Genomic DNA, 17,619 nt, shown 5'->3' on the forward strand with positions numbered 1-17,619 from the left:
CCCCTATGTATGGAGACTTTTGGGACACCCTGTAGTATGGCTCTGTGTCAGCACACATTTCTCTTTTGCCCAACAGAAGAGATCAGGGAATGCAATAAGGAGAGTAGTGGAGGGAGGGAGGGATATTGCTCACTGGACTGAAAAGCAAAGGTGCATGGGAGAGTAGTGGACATTAGTTTTATGACACTGGCCAACAGCCTGGGGATTGTAAATTAACTGTAGCATGAAAAAACAAGTCTGTCAGTGACAGTAATGAGCTTTACCACACAAATCACCATAATTTAAGAGGCAACTGTTGCCTGCATGATAATAATCTCTCTGTATAGCTTGTGTTCTGCAGTAAAGTCTGGCTCTGTTCCAGTTTCACTGTGGAATTGATGTGACTGAGTGTTATTGGTTTGCCTGCACCACAGCCAAAAGATGAAGGTAGTAGTTATCTCACTTACTATTTGATTTGTTAGATGAACCTGACTGAAGCAGTATAGCAATACTATCTTTCTAGGTATCTGCTGACTATAAAACTGATTGATCATTTTTGCCTTAAAATATCATATATTCATTGGTACATTTATCAAACGTACTGAATATGGAACAACTTTACTGAATATGGAACTATTCCTTAGTCACCAGCATTGTAATTATGTAGAATAGTATCATTACAACATAATTTTTCATTACTCTAGAGTACTATCCTCTGATTCTGAGGCATTCTCTAGTCATTTTTGTGCTTTTAAAATGAAAGCCAGTGTTTTAAGTACCCAAGATACAGTATTTTTGTGACTTAATAAGAGAGGAATGCGTGAAAATGAATGATTGCCTGAATATCCAGACAACTTAATTAAGGATAAAGAGGGGTTGAGTGAGACAATGATATGCAGCATACAGAGAGAGAGAGAGAGAGAGAGAGAGAGAATTAATTAAAAAAGAATCATTCTAGTAAAGGTGGAGAGAAACAAATTGCATGACAGCAACAGTACAGGAACTTACTGCTGAGCCATTTTACATATACTATTATATTCACTGTCTTTCCCCAGTGAGAGAAGTGGAGCCATGCTGCATTGTTTGAGAGTGTGCAAAAGCTGCTCTGGGGGCAGCAACAGTGCATGTGTGTTGTGAATTTCTTGTACTTTTGCCATGGCGACAGATGTACATCAATACAAACTCTGAGAAAAAGGACCAAGGGACCTCATTATTCAAATTTCAAGGGAATGTATCAAAAAAGCATTCACACAGAGTGTCTGTAGCAATCTAATTAAGACCCGTAGTCCTTAGTACAGTATACATGTTTTTTTCAGAAACCTGCTGGCATTATTTTTGAATAGGATTCCCTGGAATATTCTCCAAGAACAACATCTCATCTAAGGTGATGTGTTGTAGGCCACAGAATAACTAAATAAAGCATCAGGTAGACCTAGTACTCAAACTAATGCAACTGGATGGCATTGTAATATTAGCTATGAGATTAGCTGAAAATATTCAGGATGATCCACAATTGTAATCTGTGTCAATCAAGGTAAACAAAAAAAATTTTTGGAATGTGAGAGTTGAGAAATTTTACTGTCAACTATACTGTCATCATAGATCTAATTTGTCTTCTCAGTAGCTTGTATTGTGCCTTAGCCTTTTGTTTTGGGTTAAGATAATTCTGAAAAATGTTAGGCCTATTGATGGCTCCTTGATTATTCTTCGCAGAGCCTCAGAATGACCTGAATGACCAGAAAGGTTCGTGGGAGCTGCAGGACAGCACAGTGTGGTGTTAACTCCTTATGTAATTCATAAAAGCTTGAAAGCTTGATGATTAGCTGCTAAACTAAATCCAATGTTTTATAGAGGATAAATACTTTGTTTGTTGTTTTTGGCCTAGTAAGAAGTAAGAAGGCCATATTTGATATTGCATCACCGGTCAGTGCATGTGCTCATTTGAACATGTGCAGAACGTGCATGGAGACGTTGTGCTGACTGCCATAGCTGACTGCTGCATCCCAAACTGTATACTACCATAACAGACAGTATCCAAATAGACAAAATAGTATGATACATTTGGTATTAATGTGGTATACTATTTAGTAAGTATTATTGTGGCATACTATTTAGTAAATATTATAGTGGCATACTATTTGGTAAGTATTACCGTGACATATTATTTAGTAAGAATTATACTGGCATATTATTTAGTAAGTGTTATAGTGGCATATTATATAGTATGTATTATAGTCACATACTCTTTAGTATATATTATTGTGGCATACTATTTAGTATGTATTATAGTCGCATACTATTTAGTAAGTATTATTGTGGCATATTATTTAGTATGTATTATAGTCACATACTCTTTAGTATATATTATTGTGGCATACTATTTAGTATGTATTATAGTCGCATACTATTTAGTAAGTATTATTGTGGCATATTATTTAGTATGTATTATAGTCACATACAATTTAGTAAGTAGTATTGTGGCATACTATTTAGTAAGCATTATAGTCACATACTATTTAGTAAGTATTATAGTCGCATACTCTTTAGTAAGTGTTATTGTGGCATACTATTTAGTAAGTATTATTGTTGTATATTATTTAGCAAGTATTAGAGTGGACTACTATTTAGTAAATATTATAGTAGCATACTATTTAGTAAATATTATAGTGGCATACTATTAAGTGTGTATTATAGTCACATACTATTTAGTATGTATTATAGTGGCTTACTATTTAGTATGTATTATAGTCGCATACTATTTAGTGTGTATTATAGTCACATACTTTTTAGTAAGTATTATTGTGTATGTATTATAGTCGCATACTATTTATTAAGAATTATACTGGCATACTATTTAGTAAGTATTATAGTGGCTTACTATTTAGTATGTATTATAGTCGCATACTATTTAGTATGTATTATAGTGGCATACTATTAAGTGTGTATTATAGTCACATACTTTTTAGTAAGTATTATTGTGGCATACTATTTAATATGTATTATAGTCGCATACTACTTAGTAAGTATTATTAAAGCATACTCTTTAGTAAGTATTATTGTGGCATACTATTTAGTGGCTTGAAACGCAGCATGACTTCAGGGCTCCTTTTTGGTGAGCTCTGATTGGCTGCTTGGTGCAGTGGGCGTGGTCTAATCTCTCCCTATTTCACCTCAGTCCCAGCCAAAGCAGTAAACAGACAAGAGGACGCGCGCCTCAGTCACAGGAGCCAGCAGCGCGCGATCTGGCGGGTGTGCCCGCGTGCGACTCAGTGAGAGAATACAGCGATAAGACACTTCACAAGCAAGAATTGGCCAGATCCACCCCAATGATATAATCAAAGCTGTCCTCGAGACGCAATGACGGCGGGAACTGGTGGACGCAGTGCGCTTTGAAAAAAAAAAAAAGGAAAAGGTAGGGAGACGTTTTTATTTGGACGCATGGACGTGTATAATTGAATAGGCTTTAATTTCTCAGTTCATAGTGAAGGCACAGTCAGATTCAGTTCCCATCGGGGTTGCTGGTTTCAGAAACATGAAGCTGTTTTGTGCTCAGTAAATCGTTGTATTGATGTTGCAGAATGCTTGCAAATACACAACGGCCCCCAAAAGCTGGGTTCTTCTATGCTGTAGTGTTGACATGAACATCTACATGAAGCTGTGCTTTTAAAGGAAGACGTCCACTGACAGGAATAATAGGTGTCCATAGCAGATCGAGCATCGCTTCCATTGTGTCAGGTTTTCTGTTCTTTGTTTGCATTTGCAGAGAAGATTCACACATGTTCACAGGAGCACATATTCAAGGCTGCAAACACACACACATACACACACATATACAGAGAGAGTCTTCCAGATGTCTAGCAGATCAGGCACCTTTACTGATCAATGCCAGTGCAAATCCTGACAAGCTGATCAGTGCACTGACTGAAAGTAGCCAATGACGTTATTTCCAAAACCACTAAGAGAGGTGAGCAAAATACTGAAGTAACAGTATTTCTTCCCTTTCTCTCTCTTACGGTGCACACTGGAGTGTTGAGATGATCTCAGCTTGAAATATCCACATCCTGTTCTCTCTGTTCCTCAGGGGAAGAGAGTGTTTTGTGAGCAAGCCGTGTTTGACTTCACACCTTGTCATTATTGCAGCCTGACATTAGCCAAGCAGTTGGCTGAGAGGGAGGTGTTATGCTTGTAGTGTGCACTCATTAGCTTGAGTTTGCACAACGAGCCGTTACATAGAGCTGCCCGTGGTATTTGCACAGAACCAATACAAAAATGAGCTTAGTGATTCCAGGCATACAAAGGACATGTTGACTGAAGACACTGCTGCCTTTAATGTGCTCCAAGTCTCCATGAACACTGTGTATGTGTGTGTGTGTGTGTGCGTGCACAGGTTGAACAGAAACAGCAAGTAGACCAGCACTAACAGGGCCTCCAAGGTCTGCTCTGAACCTAATTACAGATGGAGGTTGCTGTCCATGGTTACACATTCATGCTGGGAAGCCAGTCAGTAATTGTTGTAAGGCTTTGGTAGAAGTAGTATATCATCTGTACTATTAGACTGTGAATATTCTGCACTTCCACACTCATGGTGGTCTGAGCAGTATCTGCAGTTTTATGCTTAACTTGAATACACCAAATTTGCAATAATTCCAGATGTCAATTACTGCAACATCAATGCCTAATAAACCTAGTATTGTTCCTCCTGCAAGATTACTTCTCAAGGTTACAAAAGATTTCAGAAAACAATGGATCTTACGAGCATACTTTGTGTCTTCCAGGAGATTGTAATATGAGCTGACATTTATAGTCTTGTTATTGAAAGAGTGGCACAATCAGTGAGACAGAGACAATAACCTTGGTTTGAGTCAGCAGGCCTCACTGAAGATTTCTACTTGTTACTGGTTTGGCTGTTCAATCATGGAAATGGCATTTTCTCTCTCTCTTTCTCTCTCTCTCACACACACACACACACATGCACAAACCTCAGTGTGTACTGAATATGCTACAGATCACTGAACAATCCTAATACACTTAAACAGGGAAGCTTGACAAAGCGCAAAAGCAGATTTGCTGCAGGAGCCTCAGAAGCAGCACAAAACATTACGATTTTTGCCTGCTGTATTGCATACTGGTTGTAGCTGCATCATTATCCATGTTTGACTGTAGCTGAGAGTGTTAAGAGAGCAACTAAAGCCCTAAAATAGACTTCTGTTTTGGTTCAGTTGGCTTACTGAATTTAGAAACACAAATACTGTGCAGGATTTGCTGTGTACAATCACAGTGTGTCATCATGTTTTGGTGCAGTCCTGAGCTATATTTTAACTGATCTTAACTGATCTTAACAGATCTTAGTGTAGATTTAATGTGAACTATGCAAGGCTAATAAAGACAATAACATAGGCTTCATCATTTTGTCCACTTATGAAGTATATACACTTCTACACGTTGGCTTCTTACAGCCTGAAGCTGGAGTGGCTGTACAGCCTCGTGAACTGCCATTGCAACATCGATTAAGTCATTAGAAATGATTGTTACCTGCAAAAGGATAAGCAGAGTATTTGGCATTGATTTGTTGGCTGAGATTTGCTTGCAGATATGTTAACTGTGTAGTAGCTGTGTTGACAGAGGGATAGAGGAGCAGCAAGCCAGTGGTCTGCGATGATAAGCAGGGGTGGATGGGGGGGGGGGTTGAGCTGTGCTTAGCCGATTCTGCAAGCAGAGCTGCATGAAGCAAGCCGTTGTACATCATTGCACAATGCCTTAGCTTATGAGACCTTTGCTGTGTAGTGCTGTATCAGGCAAACATGGACCTTGTTGGATGCCATACCACCTTGCAGACTTGGGATGTATGTGACAGAATCAGTGATTAACTCAAGTGTAGGTTAGTTTAGTTGCACATAGGTGGAATTAGGTTGAAATAGGTTGGTGTATGTGTGTGTGTGTTTTGACCTTGTCTGGTCCCCACGAGGAAATCTGCTCTGCATGTTTACATGCAGTCTAATAATCTGTTAATAGTTTAACTAATGGCTTAATTTGAAAACAACAATATGTAAACTGATCAAGGCCAATCTGAATGAAGTTTGTGTCTGATCAAACAAGGTGGATAATCAATACAAAAATCCATTAAATAGATTAATATTCACTCTGTAAACCTTTGAGTCTGATTACTTTCACAGTCAGGACTTTCGTATCCATTCTGCGCATCTGCATTTGGGTCTCATTTAGAGGATGTTTTGATGAGATGGACATCAATACACTAGTGAGGGCAAGTTTGATTTAATTGATCAAGCTGATTCCTTCAAACTGTTAGTTGCTAATGCTATCTAATGCTCCACATACACTATGTGTAGGTGTATGTGTGTGACTGTACAGGTTGAACAGAAACAGTATGCAGACCAGCACTAACAGGACCTTCAAGGTCTGCTCTGAACCTAATTAAAGACAGAGGTTGCTGTCCATGGTTGCACATTCATTCTGGGAAGCCAACCAGTAATTGTTGTACGGCTTTGCTGGTAGTAGTATATCAACTATATTACTAGGCTCTGAATTTTCTGCACTTAGACACTCAGGGTGGCCTGAGCAGCAGCTGAGATCTGCAGGCTTCACAATCAGAACATTTGTATCCATTCTGCACATCTGCATTTTGCATCCTCATTTTCAGTATGTTTTATTCAGATGGACATTAGAACACTAGCAGTGATTTGGATAGAACTGACTGAGATGTTTCTTTAAAACTGTCTGTTCTAATGAATTTGACAGTTCCATCTGGGGAATATAAAATGTTCAAATTGCGCCACATACAATTCCAGTCTATGTGCATGTGTATGTGTTTACTATAGCATAATAGCACTGCACCTTTACAACAAACTTTAATACTAGTCAAACGTCACAGTGGTTTACAGAGCTGGCTCCTGAGGGTTTGTCTTTTGCCAGAAACCAATTCTCCCATCTGGTCAGACTCAGTGAAGGGAGTTAAGTTAATTAATTGACAACCGTTGCAATGGATCTTGAGATTCTAATTCACGGGTAGGGTCTCAGGTTTCCGGTTCCTTTAGTTGAACATGGCTGACAATGATAACACTCATCAAGTAAGTTAATCATATCATTTGTGGGTTAACTACAGAGCCATCAAGTGGGCTGACATGCGCAAAACAGAAGCCAAGCCAAAATGCCAAAGCTTTATATTCAGGCAGAAAATGTATGCAAATTCAAAAATTTTAATGTTAGATTGGGTGGTGTGTTACCATTTTTGAGGTTACATTATAAGCTTTAGAGTTAAATTCGGATCAACAAACAAACAGCCAGTCTCTTACATGCAACACACTCTCTCACACATACAGAGTATCAAATCTCCCCAGATGGCGTCTATGGACAGGATGTGCTATGCATCCTGTCTCATTCACCACATTCGTCTCCATTAACGAGCACTGGCAGCCTGTCGGGAGTGTAAAGTCTATTTAGTCATTGAGAAATCACACCAGTCAGTATGCTGAAGGATAAAATAGCTCAATATATCATCCATCAGCTCAGGATAGTGTAACATTATGGTAGAACGTACATATATGCAGACAGATGATATATTAAAGGACAAAAACAGAAGCACTGTTATGCTGTGGGGGGTATTTTTTTGGCATGGTTTGGGTCAGCTTATCCCCTTTGAGGAAGGCTTCAGTGCAAATCAGAACAAAGTGATTCTGACTGATCACCTGTATCCTATGATGAAACATTTCTATCCTGAGGGGAGGGGTCTCATTCAGGATGACAATGTCCCCATCCACGGGGCACAAGCGCTCACTGAATGATTTGATGAGTATGAAAATGATGCAAATCAAATGCTATGGTCTTCCCTCATGGGAATATGTGGGAATTTCCTTTGATTTGTCATCTGTCTGCATTTTTTCTCATAATATGAGCAATGTAATAGTACAACATAAGAAAAAATAAATATACACTCCTAGAAAAACAATTCTAGAACCCGAAAGGTTTTTTTCAGTTTGTTCCTCTGATGGAATTCTTAAATGTTCTGTGTGTTTCCCTGTAAGATAGGGTTAGAGGAAGAAGAACCCCTTTAGGCTGCTCTGAACCCTTAACAAACTCTTGAGGAACCTTTTTTCCCCTAAGACTTGTATGCTTACCTTAGTATGTTTTATTTTACTAGATCTGCCGTGTCCAGCCATATTCACCAGCTTGAATAGTGGCGGCCACCATGCTTTGTTCCTTCTGTTACTAGCTGCAGAAAAAGTCCATTCCCATTCCTTGTGATAAGCCTAACTGTGCCTTTTGTCGAAGCCAAATGTTAGTGTTATATAATGTGCAAAAAGATTGTCTGGCAACTTTTTTGCAACGCAGAAGTAAATGGCAAGCAGGGTGCGCAACAATGTAATTTAGCAACTCATGAGAGGGTTCGTCTGGCTTTGCTCTGTTCTCTGCTTCTGTTCAGCTGGTGTGAAGCAAGGCTTGTAATCTTGAGGGCTTGAGAGGGGATCCAGGGAACAGAAACTAGATTGTTTACTGCAGGACACAGAAGGTTACATAAGAAATCATTTGGCTTAGATACTAAACTTCTCTGAACTTCCTCTTTTTGATATTCAGGATAAAATATTTCTTTGTGTGCAGGATTTGAGTCATGCTGCTAAACTCAAGGTGAAAATGTCTCTATAACCTTATATCAGTTGTCTGGATCTCACATCTCTTTTGTGCTTTATTTTTCAGAACTGTCAGTGAACTTATTAACTGTGGTAACTGCCTCCTATCACTGGAAGAATGAGCACCTCCCCTAGTGGATCTCGTGCCTCCATCGACATCTTGGAGGAGCTGCAGCTTATTGCTGCCCAGAACCTGGAGAAGCTGGACATTAATAAGTACTATGAGGTTATTAGGGAGCTGGGCAAGGGCACCTATGGCAAGGTGGATCTGGTTGTCCACAAGATCAGAGGTAAGCACTGGAACATTTTCTCAGTTATGGTTTCATTTTCTTGTGAAATAGTTCTACCTATCAGTAAACATACACTTCTGGGGAAAAAAAAATGGACCAAGCCCAAAATGGCAAAATAGCCCATGGCCACGCCCCCCACAGGGGTCACTGCATAACAACTTAACATATGCCATGACAGTAGTACCATTAAAATTATATGAAATTAAAAGAAAGAAAAAAAGAAATATATTAATAAAAACACAATAAAACAGTAACTACTGAAATATAATCATTACTCATCTGCAACAAAATTACAATAATTTTGGTTCTTTCAATATAATATAGGATAGTTATTTTTTTGTTTGCCAGTTTTCATGTGTTCCAAATGTCAGGAAAGAGGTTGGAGATTCGGGCATAAAAGTGAAAGCCAAACAACAAGAGATATTTACCCCTACTGTTGCTGGAATATGATAATGTGAAGTGACTATATAATGTGAAGTGACTTCAGTAATCTGATTGAGGAGTTTGCTTAGAAGAAATACAGTATAATACAGTATAATAGTATCCCTGAATTCACATTGGACAGTGTGAAACAGTGAGGCATCAGCACAGCCTTTTTTCATATTGTCCATGATCAGTACTGTACAGACACTTTGCTCTACAGCTACAGGTTCAGGGCAATCATCATATCATTGAAAAAATTAAAAGCAAAGAGAGAAAGTGACATTGTGAGATTTTAATGCATCTCTGTGGAGTTTACACTTCACATACAGTTTTAAAAAAATAGAGGCGGTGTATAAATAAAGCAGCAGGATGCACTGTCTTGCATATTACATGAATCTAATGGAGTAAGTGTAGATTGGAATGCTTAAAGTTGGGGCATATCTTTTGTGTGTGATGATTGGCCTAATTTTCCTCTTAGGTTTTAGCCTTACTGCTTAGCTTTAATGACAGGTTTACTGTTGGATGTTTAAATATTTTATACAGTCACTTTCATGTGGTGCTGTGATGGCTTGTATTTTCCTCCATTAGCTTAATGCAGCCCTGACTGCAACAAGTCATGTTTAATCAGAACTGCTTTGATTCTTAAACCTACCCAACATGCTTTCATCTTGTCCCTAGACCCCAGGGCTTTGCCTTTTCCTCACAGTCAGCTTAGCATTCCTCCGATGTCATGAAGATTCTGCCACCAAAAGCAGGAGGGAATTTGCGTTCTCTCTGCAGCTGGTCTGAGCAACATGGTTATCAGCCCAGCCAATATCTATGTAGGTCTCACTTGGACATCTGACCTTTGGGGAAAATACCAGAGAGATAGTACACGAACCCATGGCTGGCATCCAGTCTAAACCAAACTGAGGGGCACCCGGAAAGTTGCCCCTAGTTCATGCCATAATGAAGAAATTCCTTAATCACCAAGTCTCCAAGGCAAGGTGGTCACTAGAATAAGAACTACCTGCTTCATATAGGACTATATAGTGAGCATGGTCTCCCCTCTCTTGATCCTCCATTGATCAAGTGAGGGGAGAACATGCCAGGTTATTTGTTACACTTGGAGGTAAACAGAGAATTAGGGACTGCGGTGGAAAATGCATCATCATCTATCTCCTCCTCTGGAGGTGGTGAGCTGATGGGAAAAGCTGAGGCAGTACAGCTACTAGACAGTTCTCTCCAGTGGTGAAATCATTCATTCCCCATGCCCAACCTTAAATTTAAATGTGACTTTGTCAAAGATGTTGGGGCTGAAGCAGCAGGGTTTGGGACTGAATGCATTCATTTAATTTGGGGATCAACTGCACAAAGACAGGATGGATATTCATTATGGCCATGAACAATTTTAAGAGTCTCTAGGCATACCTTACAGCCAAGTGTATCCGTTGCGTTGTGGATATATTTAATACAAAATGATAGGCGTACAATAATGATTTTGTGGAAGAATCACCTCAAATGCAGTTGAGATTCAAGAAAAATTGCTGAAACATTTAGTTTAGAAGATACTCTGTAATCGTGCACAGCACCAGCAAGGAAAACGCCTACAGAGATTTCTGCATAAAGTTTCAGCATAAATGTCAAGGCTGTGAGCAGAGTATAACACTGAGGGCCACAGTACAGTTGCTCCAAAATTGCTTGGAGACTGGTGAGGGTTTAGCATGAAGCTGGAATATTATAGATCTCTAAGAACAAAATTATTTACTAAATTATCTATTAAAATCTAATTAACACAAGAATAATAAGAGGCTGCATTGGCAGGGGCTTACATAACATGCCGCTCTGTAGGCATGAGTTTCAATCCACCCTTTGTGCAACATCATAGGCTAACCCATCCTCTGGCGGTCAGTGGGCATGAAATAGAAGACTGTGTTGTAGTATTAATGTTTCTTTATAAACAGCAGAAGCAAGAGAAGTCTGGGTCAAATGGCATGTTTGTCTTTGCTGGCTAGGAAACCTCTCATGCTCTCCAGCCTAAAGCCCCTTCTGTTAATCACTGGGTTCTGATGATTTTTAATGAGCCACAGATAAACACACCATCTGTTGGCACCCTAAACCCCAGCACTCTCAGCCTTTGGTTCATGTTGTGCATAAAGCACTCTACAAAAGGGGCTTGACAGTGAAGAACTGGGCAGATGGTCCTAGAAATCCATACTCCCACTTCTCGAATCAACAGGCAATTACTATAACATCAAGTAGTTACATTTCTTGGTTATATCACTGCCTCTGCCTCTGGATTTCTGCAGTAAGGAATGTTTCTGAGAAATTACAGTGAACTGCTGCACTGGGTCTACAGGATGCCCACTGATGTCTAGGGTGTAGATACACTTGAAATATAGTCCATGAAATATTTCAGACACCCTTTGAACCCCTCTGTGAAGGAAAATGCCTTTATTTATTATATGATGCTGGTTCTATGCAGTGCAGTAAATTCTAATGCTGCAGTGTGTTTAAAAGTAAACTGAGATAACACGGATTAGGGTTTTTTCATCATCACAGCAAAACGTGCATTTTCTTTTCTTCACACCTATTATGACTTCATGTCAAAGAATATAGCTCATATCCTGAGAAATAGCTGCCATTTATATAAATATGGCCAGACATTCTGCTGACTGTAAATAGATAACAGGGACCATCATCAGTAATAAAGCGAGAGGCAATGACTAGTCATTCTAAAATATTAAAATTTCTGAAATATTAAAGAGGTCTGAAAGAGAGATAAAAAAATACTAAGTCAGCATCTAACTTTAAAATGAAACATTATTCTTATATTGGAATCTCACAGAACATGTAGTATACTGTCATGTTCAAAATGAATCTGACAGACCCAATATGCACCTTGCCTTTTTCTTTATAAGTTTCCTTTACTAGTTTTGACAGCGTTCCTCCTCTGTGCATTTCAGATACATGGACACATCTGCTATGACAGATGTTGGGTACTTTGACTGTGTATTTGTTGGTTATTCTGAGCCTTTGTTTGTCTTTCTTTGGTCCTTTAGTCCAACAGATTGTCTGATCTATGTAACAAAGCAAAGTTGTGGAGGGGTATTCATTCCTCTACTCAAGCTTTCCATAACAATGGCTTATAGTGATGAGTGTCTTCTAACAAATTTCAGTCAGATGCTCCTTTCACAGTGGAGTCTAGTGATTTAATTAAGCTAAAAGAAAATGTCACTGGTGATTTGTAACTGCCTGTGCAACATTGTCCTAAGGTAGTAAGTGTTGCAGTCAGGGTGAGAAGGACATGCTAGACAAGACAAAACCTGAAATTCATCTCAATCAGCAACATTGCTGTAATTCCCCAAAGAGCTGTGATCCAGCCAGACTTCCAGCATCTTTACATAATGAATGAGGTGCAAGGGTTTACTGGAAGAAATAACAGAAATCAATTCTTCAAAATCCATAAATCATCTACTTATGTTAGTGTTATATAATAGAGTTAAATACAGCGTCAAGAACATTGTCCTGAAATTATAGTGCATCACCAGCAGTGAGAATAAATTATACTATAAAGGACTGTGATTTTTTTAATTAAAACAAGAATGTATTTCTTTACAAATGAGAATGAAAGAAGAAAAAAAAATTCTATACTTTTTATACCTGAATACATTTAATGTGAATAGGACTACTGTTATCACACTGTTATCACAGCGGATAACAGCTAAAAAAAATTACACAACATGTTAGAGGCTATGGCAAATATTATTCCACTTCTAATATCTAAACTTGGGACATGGGTGCGAGATAGCTTTAAAATTTGCTTTATTTTGGTAGAATTTGCGTATGGTGTATCCTGAAACTTGCAAAATTACCCTTATAATGTTCATAAATCTGACAAAAGCTCTTTTTTTGGCAGTTGAGTTAATCCATTTCTTCAAAAACTAATGACCTGTCAAGTAACACTCCTTGTGTTTAATATTCAGATTAAAAGATTTCATTAGCTTTTCTATTAGGCTCAGTGACGCTGAAGCATTGCTGAATGCTAATCTTCTCCATTTCCACAGGCACTAAGATGGCTCTGAAGTTCTTGCGGAAGAAAACCACTAAGCTGAAGAGCTTTCTGAGGGAGTATAGCATCTCACTCTATGTTTCCCCGTGCCCATACATCATCAGCATGTATGGCATCGCCTTTGAGACAGACGAGTATTACATCTTTGCTCAAGAGTATGCATTAGCTGGGGACCTCTTTGACATCATTCCTCCTCAGGTGAGCAAAACTGAGGCTTGCTCAGTAAGCAATCTTGCATATTCTCAGGAATTGTATAGAGACGGTAAAAAAGAAGGGTGAAAGAATGGGTTAGCAATGTAAAGGTGCACACTTCCCCTGAATTCAGGTTTGAATACCAAATGTGACATGCAAAGAGGGAACTGTACGCTGTATGTCCTCATGTCTGTAGAATGATAGCAAGGTGCTACTCTCTTCTACTACTAAGTAATGGAACTACAGTTAAGATACTAATTTCACAGTGATGATAAAATATTTTGAATTTGATTTTTCAAGTTAGAATGGTGGTAGGTGTTATTGTATGGGGATGCTGAAGGGAATATTGTTAATATTTATAAGGGAATATTGTTAATATACTTCACAATGAAAAATCCAGGGACGTTATTGGCTTTTTTATTGGCATTATTAAACGTAATGTTTAGGCTTTGCTTAATTCACATTTATGACACGTAACAACTTCCCAGTTGTCCCCAATGATGTAAGCAATGCTTCTACTAATTACTCAGTACTAGGTCTTGACTCTGGTTTGCATTCACACTTAACAACTTGCTCTTTAATTGTTTATTTAATTGTTTATTGTAAATTTTTCCCTCAAGAAGTATGATTATGATTTAGTTATTTAATCTGTCCAGGTGTTTGATTAAGCTATTTTGAATAGATCTATTCAGGCATATAATGTTATGCTTATCAGTGAGACATAATATGAGACACAGTCACCTCTAATGTAATGTAATGTGTTTTTCTTTTTAACTAATAGTCTGACAGCCCTTATGTGCAATCCACTATGATGATGCAACCTGACAATATACCATGACTGTAAATTAATGATAAATTTATATCTCTGTGTCTACTGTTTTGTTAGTCTGTTATTTAATAATTTCCTAACTCTCCTGAGGTATTTATAGCTGGCCTTTTAAAAAATGTCAGCTCTGGGTTTTGGATTGGATTTAACAAGAATTTCATGTTCTGTGCAGTCTTAATGCCATGGTAAAATAAGTATCCAGCTTATTACCTGTCAGGCTTTCTGGTCCAGGTTGTCTGTGCTAAAGTCTTCATTGAGCCTCTGTTCTCCATTGTCCTGCATAGGTGGGGCTGCCAGAGAGTGTGGCGAAACGCTGTGTGCACCAGGTGGCCTTGGCACTGGACTACCTTCACTCTAAGAAGCTGGTGCATCGTGACATCAAGCCTGAGAACGTGCTCATCTTTGACCGGGAGTGCCGTAAGGTCAAGCTGTCAGACTTCGGCATGACGCGTCGAGCCGGTTCACCAGTAAAGCGCGTCAGCGGTACCATCCCTTACACGGCACCTGAGCTGTGTGAGCCAGGCCGCCATGATGGTTTCTGTGTGGACTACAGCACAGATGTATGGGCCTTTGGAGTGCTCCTATTCTGTATGCTCACAGGCAACTTTCCATGGGAGAAGGCGCTACCATGCGATGCCTTTTATGAGGAGTTTGCACGCTGGCAGCAGCAGCCAAAGAGGCGGGCGGGTGCAGTGCCATCACAATGGCGCCGCTTTACCAACGAGGCGCTGCGCATGTTCCGTCACCTCCTGGCCATCGAGAAGGAGCAACGCTGCTCTGTCAACGAGGTGCTCACCTTCTTCTGCCACTGCTGGATGCTAGACACGGAAAATGGCAACACAGCTACCTCACCCAGTGGCACGGTGCTCAATGGGCACCTGGCTGAGCTCAGCTCTTCTTCCTCAGAGGAAGATGATCTGGTGGAGCGTCTGAAGCAGCAGAGCCTGTCACCTGTGTGTGCTGTGGCCAAAGCAGGCATTGTCATTGAGCCGGTGGCACCACCCTACTCCACCGTGTCTACCATCAACTCGCCTTCCTCTAATAACAGCTACGAGCGTGTCTCCCGTGACAGCAACGGTAATGGAGGTCGCATCCTTGTGACTACGCCCATCGAGATCTGTGTGTAGTGAGGCTCTAGAAGGTAACAGACTATACACATACTCAAAACACCGGGAACCAGTCGACAACAGTGAGGACCCATATCCTTAAACAAGGAGGAAATGCTCCGTCTCTCATGCTGAGTGTAGAACATGGTGAAAATGTTCTACGGAGGCAGACTTGTCAGTTGTTCCTAATGATGAGTGTCACTGAGGGAATACTACAAGTTGAAAACAGTCAAGTCATACTGATTGTGTATCTCAGCATTTCAACCATGTTAGTCCACATGTAATCAGTCCACCATTAGCAACAGTGCACACATGGGAAAAAAAACATACAAACAAACAGGCGTGAAATTACCTGTACCATCATATAGCAATATGTTAAATGTTTTGCAAAAATAAAAATCAACGTAACAACGGTCAAAGTTGCAATGTCTGAGACTAACTGCAAAAACATATAATGTGAAAATGTTCATAATGTGATTTTTGGAAGTGATACTTATTTGTGCTTGAATGTCCATTTGGTTAGTGGGTAACTTCAATAAAAAGTAGTTTTTTTTTTATTATTTATTTTGGTCTTGTACTTCTGATATTTTGCTATTTATTTTATACTGTAGCAGTATATAGTTAATATTGCCCAGTTGCCATTATGGTGTGTTGCATTGTTTAAAAAAAAAAAAAATCAAGTCCCTCTAAACCAAATTGTTATCAGAACTAATTTGAACAGGACATGCATGCCATTTTCTCTGTGTTGTTTCTTAGTATGGTGCATTTTTGAGAGCTTCAATGGGTCTTCTCACAGTGAGCGAGGCCTGGATTGCTCGGATGATGTTACCAATGTGGTCGCAGTGCATATGGATGCCTGTCACTATTCTGAACACAGAGAAGGTTTGATTTGTGCTAAACAAAACACAGAGCATGCCAGTGATTCAGATGCGGTGATACAGAATCATTTGTCCATGGCTTGAGAAAGAGGACACTACTGTAGGTGTCATTTGACAGTTTTATAAGTGCAGATGGACAATTTTGAAAGAATTCTTCTGACTTGAAGGTGTTTTAAGAATTTCTCAGGTATATATGGCTATACCGTGTAATATCTCACAATAGCCGAGTTTAAGTCCAGTTGTTTAAAGGAAAGGAAGGACATTGTGAGTCAGTGCCACTGGAATGTGTGACAGAGAAACTGATAGCAGGCGAGACATGCTGCATTAAATGACAAACTCTGAATCTTGTTACAAAATATGGAACTTGATTTGATCGAGACTGTTATCACTTGCCATATGTGATTCATTTTTTTTCCAGATCTTGTTATGAAAAATAATTGGTTGTTACATTCATTGCTTTGTTTCAGCTCTCACTCAAATTTTGAATGAAGTAGGTTTTTAAAACAATAAATGATCTAAACCAAAAACAACTTCATATGGGGTTCTCATTAAGATCTAACCCCACACGTCTGCTTAGTCATACCTTTGACACAGATTTTTATAGCATAGTTTTTATTATTTTGTTCGTGTACTTGGGTGGGATTTTTATTTTTTTTTAAATACCAATTTTGATAGGCATGGTAGCAGAAGTGTTTTAAAGAAATTGTTCAGAAATTGGAGAAAGGAATAACTGATGTGGCATTTTTGAAAGGGTGTTTCTGAAATTGCATGGATATAAAACCTATGTAAACAGGTCTTTTTATCTGTGCTACCTTTTAGATATGTGAAATTAAATGTGTCGTGATATTTTACAGTAGCACAAATTTGCATAAATTGATATCTTAATGGAATTAAAAATGAAAAAGGAAAAACAAATGTAGGGCTTCATTTATTCTCTCTGTGCTGTAGGCCTACATGCGTTCTAATGAGGCAGTTCAGAGCATTAATGCAGTCTGTCAGACAACCTTTTCTTGGATATGTTGAACTTTTGTTGAATTCCATAAATGCCTGTCAACAACTGAAGACAGAAAGACATTTTTTTTTTTTAAAAAAGAAACCATGACCAGACATTGTCATTCACAAACACACTTTTTTCAAAATTGACTTGTGTGTTGATATTTGCATGCGTCGGTATTGTTCTGGAGAGATAATGTTGAAATAAATACATATCCTTGATGCAGAAGGCTGAAGAA

The 17,619-nt window shown here is 38.9% G+C and overlaps 1 protein-coding gene across 1 annotated transcript; it reads left to right on the top strand.

Moving 5' to 3' along the window:
* The first annotated feature begins 3,155 nt into the window (after positions 1-3,155).
* On the top strand, positions 3,156-17,619 carry unm_sa1261 (un-named sa1261). Its single transcript, XM_026916034.3, has 4 exons — positions 3,156-3,391; positions 8,689-8,911; positions 13,381-13,583; positions 14,688-17,619. The coding sequence occupies exons 2-4, from the start codon at positions 8,740-8,742 to the stop codon at positions 15,528-15,530; spliced, it is 1,218 nt and encodes a 405-aa protein (XP_026771835.1). The 5' UTR covers positions 3,156-3,391; positions 8,689-8,739; the 3' UTR covers positions 15,531-17,619.

Source organism: Pangasianodon hypophthalmus, chromosome 13, assembly GCF_027358585.1.
Source record: "Pangasianodon hypophthalmus isolate fPanHyp1 chromosome 13, fPanHyp1.pri, whole genome shotgun sequence".
Lineage (NCBI taxonomy): Eukaryota > Metazoa > Chordata > Actinopteri > Siluriformes > Pangasiidae > Pangasianodon > Pangasianodon hypophthalmus.

Excerpts from the sequence above, each read along its gene's own strand:
- unm_sa1261 (XM_026916034.3), top strand. The coding sequence starts at position 8,740 with ATGAGCACCTCCCCTAGTGGATCTCGTGCCTCCATCGACATCTTGGAG. Across the intron at positions 8,912-13,380 it reads GGTTGTCCACAAGATCAGAG|GCACTAAGATGGCTCTGAAG; the intron begins GTAAGCACTGGA and ends CCATTTCCACAG. Across the intron at positions 13,584-14,687 it reads TTGACATCATTCCTCCTCAG|GTGGGGCTGCCAGAGAGTGT; the intron begins GTGAGCAAAACT and ends TGTCCTGCATAG.